Here is a 20499-nt window from a genome sequence, read left to right as displayed (position 1 = left end):
TAAACTTCCTAAATGTGTTTGTTTAGCATGTATTTACTATGTTTTTCCTGTTAATCTTCGCTGTGAACAGATATGGCTCAGGCCAGTGTAAGTGTTTGGGATTTTTGCAGCTGTTTTGTCATCTAGCAGGTGATAATAGTTCATCTGATCACTTAGTTAAGTAATAATGCCGATCTCCTCAATAAAATGCATGATTTGGGGAATTGTTCACGTCTATGCGTTTCACACTGAGGTTTAACCCTTATGGTTTGGGTTTTTGTTCAGATCACTTTTGATTAGTGCACTTTAACCAGTCTTAGAGGGTATGTCGCTTGTCCATTGAAGACGATAAGAACACTAACATGCTTTCTTTTTGGTTCCCTTTCTGCAGGCATACTTCCGACAGGGTGTTGCCCTTCAGTACCTGGGGCGCCATGCGGACGCCCTGGCCGCCTTCGCCTCGGGACTGGCGCAGGACCCCAAGAGCCTGCAGCTGCTGGTGGGAATGGTGGAGGCCGCCATGAAGTCCCCACTAAGAGGTATTCAGCCTGTAGGGTCAAATTCCTGAAAACAACGTCTTAAAGATATTAAAACATTTTGTGAGAACATTAGTGAAAAAGGGTCATGAATGGGCCAAATAGTTTCTTATTTGCAATCTAAAAATGCCAAAAGCTGAGTAGGAAATTATTTTTGTGCGTAAAATCATTTCAGATGAACAGGAAATATAAACTGAAGATGCAACATGCTGTTTTGGGCTCTTCTGATGTAGATTCATCTGTTGACTGTAATGAGCGTGATAATGAGGGTTCAGTGTGCATAATGAGCTTCATTTAGCAACGATATTAGTGTATGAGAGGTATAGGTGCATTTTCTTAGGATCATATGTGACCTGCTTCATCATCTTGAGTCGTTTTGCATTTTTATGCACTGAATGAAAAAGTCTCAGTTCTCTACTAGTGGATGACAGTGATGTTATCTGAGAGAATTATACCTTATAATATATAATTATAAGGTTGAAACGTAAAATAGCTAAAATATTTTATACTAAAATAATATGTATACACACACACACACACACACACATATCTGACCCTGGAGTACAAAACCAGTCTTAAGTAGCACAGGTATATTTGTAGCAATAGCATTGTATGGGTCAAAATTATCGATTTTTCTTTTATGCCATTAGGATAATAATCATTAGGATATTAAGTAAAGATCATGTTCCATGAAGATATTTAATAAATTTCCTACCGTAAATATATAAAAACTTGATTTTTTATTGGTAATATGAATTGCTAAGAACTTAATTTGGACAACGTTAAAGGTGATTTTCTCAATATTGAGATTTTTTGCAACCTCAGATTCCAGATTTTCAAATAGTTGTATCTGAGCCAAATGTTCATAACAATCATAACAAAGCTTATTTATTCAGCTTTTAGATGATGTATAAATCTCAATTTAAAAAAAATGGACCCTTATGACTGGTTTTGTGGTCCTGGGTCATATTCACACATCTACTAGCATATATTTACAAATGCGCATAACAAAAATAAGGGTTTTAAAAAATAGACAAAATATGTACTTTGTATAGATACATACACATAAATATACACTCACCGGCCACTTATTAGGTACACCTGTTTAATTGCTTGGTAACACAAAAACTGAGTATTTCAAAAACTGCTGATCTACTGGGATTTTCACACACAACCACCTCTAGGGTTTACAGAGAATGGTCTGGAAAAGAGAAAATATCCAGTGAGCGACAGTTGTGTGGACGAAAATGCCTTGTTGATGTCAGAGGTCAGAGGAGAATGGGCAGACTGGTTAGACATGATAGAAAGGCAACAGTAACTCAAATAACCACTTGTTAACCAAGGTATGCAGAATACCATCTCTGAACGCACAACACGTAAAACCCTGAAGCAGATGGGCTACAGCAGCAGAAGACCACACCGTGTGCTACTCCTGTCAGCTAAGAACAGGAAACGGAGGCTACAATTCACACAGGCTCACCAAAATTGGACAATAGACGATTGGAAAAACGTTGCCTGGTCTGACGAGTCTTGATTTCTGCTGCAACATTCAGATGGTAGGGTCAGAATTGTCGTAAAGAACATGAAAGCATGGATCCATCCTGCCTTGTCTCGACGGTTCAGGCTGGTGGTGGTGGTGTAATGGTGTGGGGGATATATTCTTGGCACACTTTGGGCCCCTTAGTACCAATTGAGCATCGTTTAAACGCCACAGCCTACCTGAGTATTGTTGCTGACCATGTCCATCCCTTTATGTCTACAGTGTACCCATCTTCTGATGGCTACTTCCAGCAGGATAATGCACCATGTCACAAAGCTCAAATCATCTCAAGACTGGTTTCTTGAACATGACAATGAGTTAACTTTACTCAAATGGCCTCCACAGTTACCAGATCTCAATCCAATAGAGCACCTTTGGGATGTGGTGGAACGGGAGATTCGCATCATGGATGTGCAGCCGACAAATCTGCAGCAACTGTGTGATGCTATCATGTCAATATGGACCAAAATCTCTGAGGAATGTTTCCAACACCTTGTTGAATCTATGCCATGAAGAACTAAGGCAGTTCTGAAGGCAAAACGGGGTCCAACCCAGTACTAGCAAGGTGTACCTAATAAAGAGGCCAGTGAGTGTTTATGCAGTGTACTGTATATATGCAATATTTGCAAATATATATAATTGCACTGAGAATGATTGGGATTAAAAAAAAAGTGTATATATTTATTACAAATTGTAGATAGACAGACAGACAGATAGATATACTCAAGACCGACTAATTGATCACTGTATAGTGCTGCACACCACAAACTGGAGCTAACCAGCTAAACAGACTCGAGTCATCGGCGAGCGCTGAGATTATCCTGAGTGTGATTTCCGGAGTCTGCAACTTTCCAACACAAACCAAAGAGGCGCGTCTGTTATCCCGCGCGAGCAGCCCAACACAATCGGCTCAGTTTTCTGTGGCGTCTCACCTCTCGTCTTAGCAGAAGGGCTTTGAATGACACCTCTGATGATGTGAAGCCGAGAAGAGAACAATTAAATTAAAGTTAGGTAATCCCACATGCAAATCCTCACACAACGGTGCTACAAAAGCGATAAAGGGATGAGGGGAAGCGAGAGAGGGAGAAAGCGAGTCTCTTCTTATCAGCGAGCCCAGGGGCCGCAAGCGATCACCTCTCTGCCCGGAGCCGATTTGGAAAGACTGTTCAACATAATCTTCTCTCTCCGCGGCTCACAGCGCTGCGTCTGGCTCTGAGGGACAACGGGGGAAATAACGGACATAATTAGCAGATAAAACGGCCCCGTTTGGACATCCTCCCGGAGCAACGGCTGTTTGCATGACCCTGTTTATTCTGAGACTGCGATTTACATCCGAGCGTCCCAAAAGCATTTCTCATGTGTAGTGTTGACATTGGGTGGAAAAGACTGAAAACTCCCACATTTTAGCTTTGACATCTATGGTTTCAGATGTAGGGCTTGTGACTTCCTCTGTCACTATGAGCTGCAATGAGCTGTTTATGGAGAAATACATCTATCTATCTATCTATCTATCTATCTATCTATCTATCTATCTATCTATCTATCTATCTATCTGTCTGTCTGTCTGTCTGTCTGTCTGTCTGTCTGTCTGTCTGTCTGTCTGTCTGTCTGTCTGTCTGTCTGTCTGTCTGTCTGTGTATCGTTCTATCGTTTTATCTATCTATCTATCTATCTATCTATCTATCTATCTATCTATCTATCTATCTATCTATCTATCTATCTATCTATCTATCTATCTATCTATCTATCTATCTATCTATCTATCTATCTATCTATCTATCTATCTGTCTGTCTGTCTGTGTATCGTTCTATCTATCTATCTGTCTGTCTGTCTGTCTGTCTGTCCGTCCGTCCGTCCGTCCGTCCGTCCGTCCGTCTTTTTTTGAAAAGTTTGCAGTATTGATATGATTCGTGGTTGTACTGTATCCACAGATGGTGTCTGCTCTCTCTTGATGTGTTTTCAGCCCGTCCCAGCGGTATAAAGCATGATGAATTAGTGTAGAATCTACCTGAAACCTTTTTGAGCTACAGGGAATACTAGAACTCCTCTGGATGCACAGCGAATTACAGATATGGAAATCCGCACGGCTTAGTTTAGGAATGGTAATGTAAATAGACTAAAAGAAAGTAAACACAATGAAATGCAAGTGGGTGTTGTTGTCAGTCTCTGTTATTATTTCTTTATTTAGCTGTTTCCCACGAGACGCCAGACAGACACGTCAAAGCTTCTGTTTCGCATGGCAAAGCCTCTCGACAGAAGAGAGGGAAGCGGTGAAGAGAAAGAGAAAAGCGTTGAGAGGAAGGAAAGATAGGCACCCAGAGGCTCATCATTAAACCCTCCTCTCCGCGGCGGGCTGCATAAGCACTTCTGCGCTCTTGTTTATCATGCCTGTGTCTGCTGTTAACTAGATTCACACACACACTCACTTCCGTCCCCAAGCCAAAGAGTTTCTCGCCACTCCGATTCATGCAACTTGTAAAAGTGTCAGGCTGAATGCAATTACGCGATATGAATGTGCACGACAAACCCAGCGGAGTGTTTGTAGCCCGCGGCAGAGGACGTTCACGCCTGTCGGCTACATGAGAAGAGGGAATTAAACCTGTCGGAAATCACTCAGCGTTCCTGAAGTGTCGTTTTACAGCGTGGAGATTCATTCATGCTGAATTTGACTAGATTTTGTCTATCGCAAGAAATACTGTATAGCGGATAATTATTTTGTGAAAATTAGTTTTATATTTCAAATAAATGCTGTTCTTTTGAACTTTCTGTTCATCAAATAATCTGGAAAAAAATCATTGTTTTAGACTAGTTTTAGCCAAAAACAGTTATGCCAGATTTGCTCAGAAAATGTCTAATTTTTGCCCGATCTTCTTTTTTTCTTTTTCCTCCAGTTTGCTCAGAAAATGTCAAATTTAGTCTTATTTACCAATAAAAATGGTTTAATTTAGCCAGCTTTAGCAAAAACAGCCCACATTTGTCCAATTTAGTCAGAAACTGTCTAGCTTTGTCTGATTTACAATCAACAAAAAGTGTTTAATCTTGACAGATTTAGCCAAAAAGAGCCCAGTTTTTGTCTGATTGAATGACAAACCGTCTAATGTTGTCCAATTTACCACCGAAAAACTGATTAATATAGTCAGATTTAGCAAAAAAACAAACAAAAAAACAGCCCAGTATTTGCCCCTCCAGTTTACTCAGAAAATGTCAAATTTAAGTCTGATTTACCAATAAAAATGGTTTAATCTGGTCATATTTAACCAAAAGCAGCCCAGTTTTTTAATAAGATTCAATGAAAAACTGTCTAACTTTTTCCAATTTTCCATGATTTTTTTTTTTATATTGTCAGATTTAGCAAAAACAGACTAGTTTTATTCAGTTTGCTCAGAAATTGTTTAATTTTGTCAAATTTACCGTCAAAATCAATAACTACAGCAATGTGTAAATCATTTTAGAACACTATTAGTTGGTGATTGGTCAGTGTGGTCTTCCAGCTGTGATCAAATACAGGATGTGATGTGAAAGAACACATTTGTGCAGCTGAGATGAAACATGCTGAATTGGCTATCAAACACACCCAGAAGGACAGTAAGAAATATACTTCATAGATACGATATAGAAAAACGAGGGAAGGGCAGATAAAAATGGATCTTTGGAGGTCCCGCGGGGCAGCGGGTGACACTCGACTGTGCCCGGTCGTGATTTATGACAGTGTGTGCGTTTCTCTCTTTAACTGTGTCTCCTTCCTCCGGCGGAGGTCACCTCTACACATATGGTGCGTTCGTAGCCCGGCTCGCTAAATCTTACCGCATAGTAACACGTGGCGTTATTTTACAAATAAGCATTTCTACGGTGAACATTTTAGCGAGTAACTTCCACAGAAGGTCTGTTTGGAGTGTGATGACACACATGAATAATCACCTCAGCTTGTGCAAACAAAAGCTGTTTCACTGAACACGCCGTGTTAGCTTTACAGTCGTTTGTACAGTAATCGAGCCCGTGTTTAACCTGCTGAATTACATTAGTTCATTTTATTGATGTGTAAATGAATTGAATACACGTTCAGTCAACAAATGACAACTGAATGAGATCTCACCAATGCTAGTAGTGGCATGCTGTACTATGTATAAAATTAGCATGTACAAATAATGAGAAAATGGCCACAATTTTGTCAGATTTAGCATTAAAATGGTCAGATTTTGGCTAGTTAGTTCAGTCGTTCTGAGAAAATTAGTTTTGTCGTTCTGAGTTTTGTTTATAAAAATCTGATTTACTCTTAAAAATTTCTTTACAAAAAATGTACCAATGGTCTAATACTGCCAAATTTAGACAAAACAGCCTTGTTGTAATGCCATATTTGGGGAGTAGCTCTCTAATTTTGTCTGAATTACCAACAACCGTTTAATTTTGACATTTTGCCAAAAACAGCACAGTTTTTGTCCAATTTGGTGAGACACTGCATAATTTTGTCCAATTTACCATCAAAAGCTGTTCAGTAATGTCCAATGTAGCAATTAACAACACAGTTTTGTCTGATTTGCTCAGAAAACGTCTAATTTTGTCAGATTTACCAAAAACTACAGTTTAATTTTGTCAGATTTGGCCCAAAACATCCCAGTTTTTATCTGATTTGGTGAGAGACTGTATAATTTGGTACAATATACAGTAAAAAACAACAACTATAAAATCTTGTTAGATTTAGCCAAAAAAAAAGAAGTTTTTAAATGCCGATTTGCTCAGTAACCGTCTAATTCGAATGTGACAACAAAGAACAGTTTAATTATGTCAGATTTAGCAAAAAACTGCCTAGTTTTGGTGAGAAACGGTCTTTACCAACATAAACTGTCATTTTAACAGATTTAGTGTAATTTCTTGTCAGATCTATCTACATATTTCATATTACAAAATAGTTTTTAATTATCTATTTTTTGTAAGTTTGAAGTTTAATTAATGTAAAATTGCATTAAATCAGATGTGTATTTAGATGTAAGGTAGATTTCAAATATTTTTATATCTTTTATTTTTTTTTGAATGTTTTGTGTCGCATCTTAACTCTCGCTGTCATTTGTGTGCATCCGCTCTGCAGAATCCCTGGAGCCGACCTACCAGCAGCTGCAGAAGATGAAGCTGGACAAGAGTCCGTTTGTGGTGGTGTCTGTGATTGGTCAGGAGCTGCTGACCGCCTCCCATCACGGCGCGTCTGTGGTGGTCCTGGAGGCGGCGCTGAAGATCGGCACCTGCAGCCTCAAGCTGCGCGGCTCTGTTTTCTCGGCTCTCAGCAGCGCTTACTGGTCATTGGGCAACACGGAGAAGAGCACCGCCTACATGCAACAAGACCTGGAGGTGGCCAAAACTTTAGGTGAGCGACTCTTTTGAGTGAAGACTTTAAAGAGGCTTCTTTGACAGATTTCAGGTTCCTTACAACATGATTTTGTTTTTATTGACCATATTCCAACCGTATTATTTATGTACTATTGTGGGATTTGCTAATATTTTGAATTAGCTTTTATTTTTGTATTTTAATTTTAGTTTTAGTAATTTTGTTGTGTGCTTTTGTTATTTGTATTTATCATTAATATATATATTTTTTAAAATATTTCTATTTAGTTTTAGCAATTGTAATTCTTCAACATATTATTTTTATTTAGATAATTTTTAAGTGTTTATAAATTTGTTGAATCAAATAATCTAATGTTTATATTTTCTTAATATAAATATGATTGCAAAATTAAAATGCATAAAACAATATCAGACTTAAAAAATGTCAATTATAACATTTTAAATTGCATTTTATCACAGTTTACGAAAGCAATCTTAATAGTTTGTTTTAATATTTAATATAATATTTACATTATATTAATATAAATATTATTAACATTTTAAAACTTATAAAACAATATAAAATTAAAAAATGTAAAATAAAAAAATAACATGTATCATTTCATCTATTTCAGTTAACAGGAACCATTTTAATAGCTTATATTAATATTTAATCTAATATTTTTATTTTATTTATATATAAATGTTATTCAAATGTAAAACTTATGAAACAACATAAAATGTAAACAATGTTATATTCCGTCTTTATTTCAGTTTTAATAGTTTGTATTTTAATATTTAATCTAATATTTGTTTTATTACTATAAGCATTACCATTTATAAACTTAAAAAACAATTTTAATAGTTTACATTTTAATATTTAAAATCTAATATTTCCATTTTTATTAATATAAATATGATTAAAATTGTAAAACTTAAAAACCATACAAAAAACACGCGTTTCACCTTAATTTCAAATAAGGAAACGTTTTTTAATAATGTTAGTTTCACTGTTTATGGCATGCGGAATTAAACAAGCTGTTATTTCTATCATCTATCATTGTAAATGACCTTTACTTTGCTCTACACACTCGCTCCTTTTCTCCTTTTGTGCTCCACAAAAGAAAGCACAACATGACGAGGAGCAAATGATGATTTTTCTGGCAAACTGTTCCTTTAAAACACGTTCATTTTGCATATTCATGTGATCATGTCCTGTTCTTGAGAAATCGATGTACTTCTGTGGTCTGTTCCGAGAACATCTTGTGACGGACGTCCAGGTGACCTTGTGCACAAAAGGCCTCGGTACTTTCTCACAAAGTTAATTATTTTGACCCAGCCGAGCTCATGCTGATAAGGTCTCGCAGTAATTAGGCTTCAAAAGCCGCTGCAACTTTCCCCCAAAATGCCACTGGACTAGTTTTTGTGTAAATACACTATATTGCCAAAAGTATTATCGCAGAAATCATAAATATTCTCCTCGCGGCTCCTGAATGTCAGCTGGACTTTAAGGCATGAAAGTGTCTGTCTCACACGCCTGAACGGGGAAAGTTTGTGTTTGAGCTTTTAGCACATTAGTACACAGCTGACGTCTCGCTCGGCTCTGGTTTTCTCTCTTTCTTGTCGGAGCGACTGATGAAGGTCTGATAAGAACAGCTGCAGATGTTGCAGGTGCTGCGAGGCTCGACACATGATGATATTGCTGTGTAATCTCGTACTTTCACCTCAAACCACTGTTATATAGAACTCTCTAAACAGCTTTACAGAAAATGATCATATTCATTTGGAGAGTATCTTAATATCTTCATGCCTTAAGTTGCATTAAACAGATTGGAGTTGGATGATAATATACTTTACAATATGCAACGATACAAGCAGCTGAGATTTGCTCTATATAGTATATATCGCCCACAGGTATAATGTACGTATGCAAATAAAGTTGGCATAGTTGTGTCAGATTTTTTTAGAACAATTTACCAATATAATCTGTCTAATTTTGTGTAGATTTAGCAAAAAACAGTCAAGTTATATTAGACTTGTTTAGAAACGGTCTAATTTTGCCTGATTTATCAATAGAAACTGTCTAAAAAAAAAAAAACGCCCAGTTTTGATTAGACAAATTCGGTCAGAAATTGTCAAATTTTGTAAGATTATCAAAAAACTGTTTGTCAGATTTAGCAAAAAAAACAAAAAAAAAAGTTTTGTTTAATTTCGTCAGAAAGTGTCTTATTTTGTTAAAGTACATAAATTGTTTATTGTTGTTTTATTTAAAATAAAAATAAAAATTAAATTAAAAAAGCTTAGTTATATCAGATTTGGCCAGAAATTGTCCAATTTTGTCAGAATTTGCAAAAAAACTAAATGTACTATTTAATTATTTATTTTATTTGTTAATTTGTTTGTTTGTTCATTCGCTCGTTCATTGTTTACATTAATTTAATGGCTTAATTTTTTGTTTTATTTATTTTTTGACAATAAAGCACAAATTTGTAATAATAATGAAAAACAGGTCATAAACAAAAAAACAAAAAAAAGATGTAGGATGTACTTTGCAACTTTTTTTGTTAATGCGTAAATTGCTAGTAAATTTCACAAATAATTAAAAGTAGAAAGACTGAAATGATCTTGTAAAATGTACTCTAAGGATCTTTGCTTCATTTACCACTTTGAACAATTTCTTACAGATTTTTGCAGTTCACTCGTTGTTGTTTGTTTGAATTCAGTATCTGGATTCTTGCTGGTCTGAGATGGTCTGCCAGTTTAGGTTGACCTGCAACAGATTGAACCAACTAATGGACCAAAACAAGCAGCTTTGACCAGTTAGCACCCATCTGAAGTTGATCTTCCTAAAGCCTGTGAACATATTTTGCTCAGATTCAGTTTTGTCATGTTGGTGTGTGTTTGGAAACCTTCCAACCCAGATCTGGTTTCCTTCAGGTGACCAGACGGGCGAATGCCGCGCTCACGGGAACCTGGGGTCAGCCTTCTTCTCCAAGGGGAATTACCGCGAGGCACTGAGCAACCACAGACACCAGCTCGTCCTGGCCATGAAACTCAAGGACAGAGAGGTAATCGCCAACTAACTGACCCGTGTGTGTGTGTGGCTATATCTTCACCTCTAGCAGAAATAAAGTGCGCAAGATGGCTTTATCAGAGACCCAGGACTCGTGTTGTGACGTGACAAATGTTTGAGTCAGAGCTGCAGGGCAGACTCACCGCTCTCTGTCACGTTTGTGGATGCTCAGCATCTCTGTTCTGTCTCCTTTCAGCTCGCTGTCTATCTGTTCTGATGCACCGTTGAGAAAACACCCCCGAAACGTCCTACTTGGGTGAACTTCACAAAAACCTGTCTGGGTCATACTTCTAAAATCAAAAGAAAAATGGAATAATAATCAAATGTAAATATTGTAAATAAATAAATAATACAGACAATGATGTTTATTTTCATGTTTATTTTATTCATTCATTTCTTTGTTTATTTACATTGTGACATTTAATTTAATTAGTTGCTTTTAATTTTTATTTAATGTTTATGACATTTAAGCACATTTTCCCCCAATACAATAAATCTGGTTGTTTTAGCGTTTTGAAATGTAATAATGAATATTAAAAACCAATAATGTATAATATATTATGTATAATATAATGTGTAATAGGGTTATATAATAACCCTAACCCTAATAAATTAAAATATAAAAAATACAAAAAAGAAAACCCATAAAATATACAATATATGTTAAATAATACAAATAAATAAATGAGTCATTTTTAAATATTTTTTCAATAATACTTAATTTTCTTAATATTTATTTATTTTTATTTTATTTTATTGTATTTATTTATTTATTTACATAATTTTTTATCACATTCCCCTAATAAAAGGAATCTAGAAGTTTTGATTTGATTTTTTTTTTAAGAGTTTTAATATCTATTATTCTCAATGACAATAATTTCTAATAACATGTGATACTTAATACTAAAAATTAAACAATTGAAATATACTGAAATTAAATATAATACAAATACTTTTTGAAAATGAGAATTTTGGTGGGAAATAATTGTAATGTTAAATAATATAAATAAATATTTTTAAAATAATTTTTGACTATTGTAATATTACATAAATGCAAATTGTGATAAAAAAAAAATCAGTTTAAGAGGAAACTAATGCAAAATTATTAATGGTCCTAAAAATAGACTTCATTTTCTTTATGCTATACATAATTTCTTCTTTTTATCTTAAAATGAAATATGAGCCAGTGATATTCTTGACAGGTTTGGTGAGATTCACACACTGGCTGTATTTAATGCGTCTCGAGGTCTTATCAGCGAATGCCTCATCCGCTGGCTTCTCATCATCACCTGATTCATATCTCTCTATGAAATGGAGTGGATGAGGAGAATGATAGACTCTTCTTTTGTGTGTCCAGAGTGTGTCCGTGTGTTTGCTCTGCTCGCTGAAATAGAAGCACTGCGTCCTCACATCTGCTCCTCTTCTCCTCTCTTCATTACTCACTGTAACCCTGGACCTGACCGCGTTTCTGCAGCCATTAAATGGTTTTCGTAACACGTTCAGCGGCATTATGTAGCGTTGGGAGTATTTAGTGCAAAATAATGCAAGACTGGATTGTATCCATTGGAATTTAATTGGATTGTGAAAAGTAGAACCGTGTTGATTTAATGCATGGATGTGTTTTGAAATTCCCCTACAATTTGTAATGCAACACAAATAATGTTGCATCCTCCCGACAACGCAAACTAGCACTATAGCGGGTATTAGCCTGAACCTGTTCCAGGTTAGTTCAAGTTAGTTAAAGTGTTGACATGTTATATCAAGCTTGTTCTGATTTAATTTAATGCACGATATGCTGGTGTTTCAGCAATATGCACCCATCAACAGTTCAGCGTGCTCTCAATGCGTTTGCATCTATGTTTGTGTACTTTACTGTGTTTTTGGCCTACATTTTTATAATTAGCATCTTTGAGGAGACATGAAACGAGTTCCAAACAAAGCATTTTCCTAAAATGGCCATACGGTCGCACGCTCGAGCGGTTTGTGGTAAGATCCGCAGGAAGTGTGTGTGTTTGTCTCTCAGGTCACCTTCTGAGCTTCAGGGAACTGAAGTATGAACAGGTACGGCAGATGTGTGTCTGCTGCCATATTGCAGTGTGTTTGAGCATGCGTGCATGTAGGAAATGTGTTGTGATGGATCGTCTGCTGTAAGAGTGTGTGTGAGTGAGTCGGCGGTGATGGAGTTGGTATGAGACTTCTGGCTCCCCCTCTCAAATCTGTTGTCTAATGGTTTGATGTGTACTGCAGTAAACACTCATGACCCATCGCACTAATTACTCCAGATCCACACTAATCAGCACATCCACACACAAACCAGCCTAATCTCATCAAGGCTTTGGAAAGCACAGCTTTCAAGATCATTCTGTTCTGTATAACGCATCACAACTCTTTATTTAAGTACAATATCATTTTTGGATGTGTTTTTAGGAACAGTGTTTATGTGTTAAAGGAATAGTATATGTATGTGTGTATGTATGTATATATATATATTCTAATAATTACACAATTAATTTTAAATAATTATATCAAATTATGAAATATTTTTTAAATGACAAAATTAATTTAATTTTTATTTATTTATATTATTTATTATACTTTTTTTATTATATAAAATTCTTGTATTGTTTTTTTTTCCAATTGCATATTTTATTACTATTAATAAATTAATAGAATTATATAATTAAGTAAAATCATTATAAATTATGTATGTTTTATTTGTGTGTATTATTTTTATTTTAATTATTGAATTTATTTATTTGTATACATAAAATGGTATATAATTCATTAACAAATTGTATATATATATATATATATATATATATATATATATATATATATATATATATATATATATATAATGCATAATTAATTTAAAATAATAAATAACTATAAAATTATTATAAATAAATGATCAATTATTATATATATATATTTCATTATATAAAAGTAATTATATACTACCCACACACAATTTAATATACTTCATTAATAAATTAAACAATTGAAATAAAAAAAGCTTTTATTCCACCTAATATTCCCATAAGTATGTGGAGCGTCCCTGTGTCAATATTGAGTGAAAAACACTTCAGCGTGTCATTGAAAGCAACAGAAGAGCTTTGATTCAGTCGTTAATATAGACGGAGGAGTTTCAGAGGCTTACGGTCTATATCAGTAAAGCGTTAGGAATAAATAGAGCTGCTGAAAGTGAAGGTATATAGTGTGTAGAGAAACATTCCCCCATTTACCCCGGAATCCAAACCAATGAGCTCATGTTATTACATATATACATTTTTTCTCGCCTTGCCTCAGGAAATCTTCTGCTGAGCACCTTGAGACACGATCCTCCTTTCCTCTCGTCTTCTCTTTTGCTCTCGTGCATGTTCAGGTTTGTATCTAACAGTGGACTAAAGAAGCAGCACAACTGTTTTCAATGTTGCAGTGGTAAAAAGCATCAAAAAACATAAAGTTAATTACATTTTAAGATATATTCATATATGAAACAGCTGTTTTAAAGTGTAATAATATTTCATATGGTCCTAGACTGGTTGCATATGAAATCAGCAGTGGATTTATTGTGTAAACGCTGAATGCAGTGAATGCACAAACACACGTCGCACATTAAAACAGTAGATTCACTGAGCAGCTGGTAAGACGTTATGATGAATTATACGCAGTGATTCATCTCTGTTGTGTCAAGATTAAATAAGAGTAAATATGAAAGTGCACAAAATATAGCTCTCTCTCTCTTCTCAGATACACACAGAAAAGAAAAAAAACATGCAAAAAGAGGAGAAATATATATTTGGGATATTTTTGGAATGGCATACATACTAATTTTGAAAGAAAGTAATATGCTGTGCACAATTTATTTACTAAATGTGTTTTTAATAAACATTGTAGCATACTACGTTTTGGTTTACATATAGTTTTTTAACAAATAAAAGATTGTATTCAGTATTAGTACTGCTAACTGCATGCTTTTTAATATGCAAGTAATGATATGAAATTTAATTATATACACTGTTTAAAGGTTTTGGGTCAGTTTTCGGATGTTTTTGCCCATCCAGGCTGCATTTATTTGATAATATTGTGAAATATTATTACGATTTAAAATAACGGTTATCTATTTGAATATATTTTAAAATGTAATTTATTGCTATGATGCAAAGCAATCTTTACCGCATTCTTCAGTGTCACGTGATCCTTCAGAAATCATTCTGCTGATTTGCTGCTCAAGATACATTTCTGATTATTAGCAGTGTTGAAAACAGTTTCATATTTTTGTGGAAATGGTGATGTATTTTTTCTAGGATTCTTTGAGGAATTGAAAGGTGATCAGCATTTATTTAAAATAGAAATCTTGAGTAACATTATAAATGACTGCCACTTTTGATCAAGTCAACATGTCCTTGTTGAATAAAAGTATTAATTTTTGAACAAATAGCAGACAGTATTCTCTTCTAAACATAGCTGATGTTTTTTTCCACATTTTCTCTGTCCTTCTCATTTGAATCTTTTTTTCTCTCTTTCTCTTCCACACACACACACACACACACACACACACACACACACACACACACACACACATACTGTCTGCTTTCATGATGTTTGAAACGCTCTGCAATTGCAGTTCAAGCGAGTATAGAGCAGGCCAGCAGTTTAATCTCTTTTAGGTAACATATTGTTCTTATATTCATTAAGCAGAGCACTTCAGAATATGACAGCAGTTGTAATTGGTTTGGTTTCATCTTGTTAAAATGCATTCATTATGCGACGGGCCCCCGGCTTCTTTGTGCGCGGAGAACACCGGCGTGAGCCGCACTGTCTGCCTGTCTGTAATTGTGAGCCGCAGTCACTGTCAGCCGCTTAATTAAAGCCAATGCAGAGAGGACATGCTGCATTTGGGACAATTTGAGAATTTCTATCTTCCTCACAGGTAGGGATAAATGACGGACGCTCTGTGTGTGTGTGTGGCACTCAATATTCAAGTCAAGTCACATTTGTTTTAAAGCACTTTATACAATACAGAGCAGTATTAAAGTAATCGTTTACTCAAAAATGAACATTTGCTGATAATGTTCTCACCCTCAGGCCATCCAAGATGTAGATGAGTTTGTTTCTTCATCAGATTTGGAGAAATGTAGCATTACATCACTTGCTGATCAATGGATCCTCTGCAGTGAATGGGTGCCGTCAGAATGAGAGTCCAAACAGCTGATAAAAACATCACAATAATCCACACCATTCCAGTCCATCAATTAATGTCTTGTGACGTGAAAAGCTGCGTGTTTGTAAGAAACGAACCCATCATTATGACGTTTTTAACTTTAAACCATTGTCTTCTATCCATAATGTTGCTTCCCACAGTAAAAAAGTAATCTCATCTGAATTAGGAGAGAAATCTGCACAGATCAAGCACTGTTTACATGTCTGAAACAGTTCTAAACAAATATCTTGGTGGATTTTGATTTGAAAGGACAGCAGGAGATGGACCTTTATAATGGATTATGGATTATAATTTGGCTAGAAGTGACAGTTTAAAGTTGAACCACCTTAATGATGGATTTGTTTCTTACAAACATGCAGCTTTTCAATTTTTAGGTGAACTATTCATTTAATGTTGCAAAGTACTTCAGTTATGAAACAATTTTAGCGATAAAGCAGCTCTACAGAGAATTATAGTGTCATTTAGCTTAGTTTAGTTTTTGCTCTGATCCAAGCGTGTCAGTGATCTGAAATCTAATGCATGGTTTTTGTGAGGACTATAGTCTGACCCTTGTCCAAGTTTTTCTTCTATTGCCATTAAAGATGAATTATAGGATGCTTTCAGTGCTAAAGTCAGCATGAAATCAAATGCACTCTATTTACTTTAATGCACATTCCTGGTCTAATTGTGTATGATTATTCAGCGATTATTATTGCTAAGAAATATTTTATTATTTTTCAACCACCAGTCATATAGACACACATTCCACCATTTGTGTTAAATATTATAAACAAAATGTTAAACGGTTTATGTACAGCATTTCGTGTTGACTTTTGGTAGTTTTATGTTCCTGAAGAGTGTAAACATTGTGGTTCTGTGGCATTTCCAAAACATCGCTCTGTTCAAACGACCTGACATGTATTGTTGTAATTAATAAGACAAATAGAATCTCCTTGTTTCCTGACCACATGAATATTTGAGCTGCAAAATAACCGTAGATTATTGTCTTTTTAAAAATTTGCACAATACAGTTTCATGGCTAGGAAAATATATTTGTGGCTGGTAAATTCAGGAGCCATTGACAGGTGTGTGTGTGCGCGCGTGTGTGCGTGTGTGTGTGTGTGTGTGTGTGTGTGTGTGTGTAAGGATATTGAGGTTTTATTATGTCTGTTGCTGCTGAATTGTGATCCGGATCAGATATTGAGTGCCTTAATGACTTTTGAGTGTTATTGAGAGATTAAGAAGATTCCAGGAAGATGAAGAGGGATCGGGAAATTGCTCCATCCTATTTCCTCTTCCTGTCACAACCTTTGCCTAAAGTACCTGCCATTTAGATTTTATTGCACAATATAGACTTCTTAAAGTCTGTTTACTCAGTAAGAGAGATGTGTGTGTGTGTGTGTGTGTGTGTGTGTTTTAAAGGTCATTAGCAGCTGTGATGCTGTATATTCGCCTCAGGCAGGATTCCTCAGGTTATGGAGGAAAACTCACCTCAGGCGAGGCAGAGATCAATGATGCTCTCATGGGCCCTGTACTCTATGTGTGTGTGTATGTGTGTAAACTGCCATTTATTGGTCTTTATGTGCATTTATGTGTGTACAACTCTCTTTATTTGCTTGCAAATGCACTGGTGTCAGAGAGATGAAAAGCGTTGCTGATATTGACTTTTTGTTGCTCTCTAAAGAGTCTCCAGCATCCGAAGAAGCTCCTTATAAAATGTATTTATATATTTGATCATTTTTATGTTTATTTTTCTCTAGATAGATAGATAGTAATGCATTAATGCAAAATGCAGTTTTTCTATACAAATAAGAAATATTTATGTTCTACACATTCATCAACATTTAACAGATGAATTTTGAAATGGTATACAGCCAGGCAAAACAGCAATATTAATTTCAAGCGTGCACTAACAGACTTTATTACACTCTATAGACTAAAATGGATTAAATATGCTGGAAAAATATCCAATCGATTCCTTTGAGTCCAGAATACATTTGTGTCAGTGAATGGTCAGCATCAATGGCCGTTCATTGACACGCTCCATACAAGCACATCAAATCAAAGATGACGGCTTTCTGCCACAGAGCCGTGACCCATCGTGTGGTCGGCTGTAATGAGCCGTGGTGTGGACGAGTCGTTTGAGTAAATGACCCTCCTCTACTCGGCAGCGCTGGCTAAGGCTAGCGGAGCGCCATCCGACTGGAGTGACCAAGCGCAGAGTCATTTAAAGGCCTGGAATTGCATCCTGCACCGAGGTCGATCGATGGCACGCCTGTCAGAAAGATGAATGGGAGCTTTAGGAACTCCATTTTAATGAAGGCAGAGAGAGAGAGAGAGCGACGCTCGTGTAGTCGTGTTGTGTAAAGATACTCCTGTAGCACGCGCTCTGTAGGTGTCCGCTGCAGAAGAGGTCGAGCTGCTCCTGAACTGATGGAGACCTGCCCTCCATCACCATTCATCACCCTTAAACACATTTCTCCCTTCTTCACACTGTTCGGCCTTCGTCAGGGTCGATGCAGAGACTCCACAAAGAAAAGATACTGAATTTCTATAAACTTAGATTCGTTACATCTCACTTAATGACCAAAGAATTATATTTTATGGTTAATATAATGGTTAATATAGCAAATAAATAGTGATAAGTATATATATATATGTATATATATATATATATAGAGAGAGAGAGAGAGAGAGAGAGAGAGAGAGAGAGATAGCAGTAGCGTTTTTACCCACCATGCTAAAAGTGGTGGGTAAACACTCTTTAAGAGAGTTAGGACCATTTGAGAATTTCCTTGAGTGAGTCAGTGAACCATTCATTCAGTCAACTCATTCAGGCACACAGATTCATTAAGGAACCAAACAATTGGCTGTCTTAATGTCATTGAATTGTTCGATAAACCAATTTGTTAAAAAACTTGAATTTATTCAAGCGAGTGTCCTTATGAGTGAATCATTGAGTCATTCATTCAACCAATTCGTTCAAAAATGCTGATTCATTCAAGTGAGTGTTCTTATGAGTGAATCATTGAGTAGTTCATTCAACCAATTCATTCAAAAACGCTGATTCATTCAAGTGAGTGTTCTTATGAGTGAATCATTGAGTCGTTCATTTAACCAATTCATTCAAAAATGCTGATTCATTCAAGTGAGTGTCTTTATGAGTGACTCATTGAATCTTCCATTCAACCAATTCGTTCAAAAACGCTGATTCATTCAAGTGAGTGTTCTTAAGAGTGAATCATTGAGTCGTTCATTTAACCAATTCATTCAAAAATGCTGATTCATTCAAGTGAGTGTCTTTATGAGTGACTCATTGAATCTTCCATTCAACCAATTCGTTCAAAAACGCTGATTCATTCAAGTAAGTGTTCTTAAGAGTGAATCATTGAGTCGTTCATTTAACCAATTCATTCAAAAATGCTGATTCATTCAAGTGAGTGTCTTTATGAGTGACTCATTGAATCTTCCATTCAACCAATTCGTTCAAAAATGCTGATTCATTCAAGTGAGTGTTCTTATGAGTGAATCATTGAGTCGTTCATTCAACCAATTCGTTCAAAAATGCTGATTCATTCAAGTGAGTGTTCTTATGAGTGAATCATTGAGTCGTTCATTTAACCAATTCATTCAAAAACACAGATTCATTCAAGTGTCTCTGAGTGAATTACTGAGTTGTTCATTCAACCGATTCATTCAAAAATGCTAATTTATTCAAGTGTATGTCCTTATGAGTGAATAATTGAGCCGTTTACTCAATTTATCCATAAACGCAGATTCATTCAGGAACAAAAATTCATCTTCCGTGTTTTGCTCAGAGATACACAACAATTAATTATTCTGCTACTTTTATAACTATTTTCATTTAGCCGAACAAAAACACACAAACAAACCAGTAATATTGTGTGTAAAATATAAGTTACTCTATATTGCCATCTTATTTATGGAACTGTTATATAAAAGCAATGTCACATTCGCAGTCGTTTTGTACTCACAATAACCCGTTTAGCTTCAATGCACAGCTGCCACTGGCATTACTGCATGCTGTGAATACAGCTATCTTTTCGGTTGATTAGCGTCTTTAATATCAGGAATAAACCCTGTTTTAGCTAATCTATAGCGACTCAGAACATAACCTGTATGTGGGAAACAATAGCGAACATGATGTATGCTTGCATTGTGTCGCTTTCATGTCTAGTATTTCGCTTCCTTGGTTTGTTGTTATATACGTTGTTGTTGTTGTTTGGTGACTCTACGGCACCCCTGTAGGTCTGGAGTCACACTGGGATTAATGAAAGCTGCAGCAGGAGCAGAGTAACCCATCATTCAGTCAAAATGTGCAGCTTTTTTCCACCCTGTGAGGTGTGATTGTTCCTCAGGAGGAGAGGAGAGAAGAGGGAGGTGATGGATTATACGAGAGTTTCTCCCCAGAGGTCTGCGCTGCACTCTCTAGGCCCGTGGGCCACTCCACTCACACATCAATGTCAGAGATCAATCGAGCTGATCTCTGGGTGGGTTCCAGTCTGAGTGTGTGTGTCACTGCTGAGATGAGTCTAAATAAGTCAAACACTGTTAGGCAGGTGAATCTCACGTCTTGGTCAAAGACAAATATATTATTTCCTTTTGGCCACCATATCTCTCTCTCTCTCTCTCTCTCTCTATATATATATATATATATATATAATGACCTGGATGTGTTCTTGATAGTTTTTTTTTTTTTTTAGGTTTGCCAGTGATATATTATAGGAACGCAGACTTACTTGAAACTGCTTTCTGTTCTTTTAAGTCGAGACGTCTTTGACAAAAGTCTCAGAGCTGTTTTTAATCAGTCGATCAGGTTGTAAATCT

General features: G+C 35.9%; 1 protein-coding gene across 1 annotated transcript in view; it reads left to right on the top strand.

Annotated features, from left to right (window-relative positions):
* Positions 1 to 20499, top strand: part of LOC306865726 (tetratricopeptide repeat protein 28-like) — a 283922-nt gene that overhangs the window by 178080 nt on the left and 85343 nt on the right. The window contains exons 3-5 of the mRNA XM_079410488.1: positions 371 to 518; positions 7140 to 7412; positions 10310 to 10440. Coding sequence (XP_079266614.1) covers positions 371 to 518; positions 7140 to 7412; positions 10310 to 10440 — 552 coding nt within the window. The remainder of the gene's footprint in view (positions 1 to 370; positions 519 to 7139; positions 7413 to 10309; positions 10441 to 20499) is intronic.

Source organism: Barbus barbus, assembly GCF_936440315.1.
Source record: "Barbus barbus genome assembly, chromosome: 47".
In the NCBI taxonomy this organism is placed as follows: Eukaryota; Metazoa; Chordata; class Actinopteri; order Cypriniformes; family Cyprinidae; genus Barbus; species Barbus barbus.
This window is presented reverse-complemented; position numbering and strand designations above follow the sequence as displayed.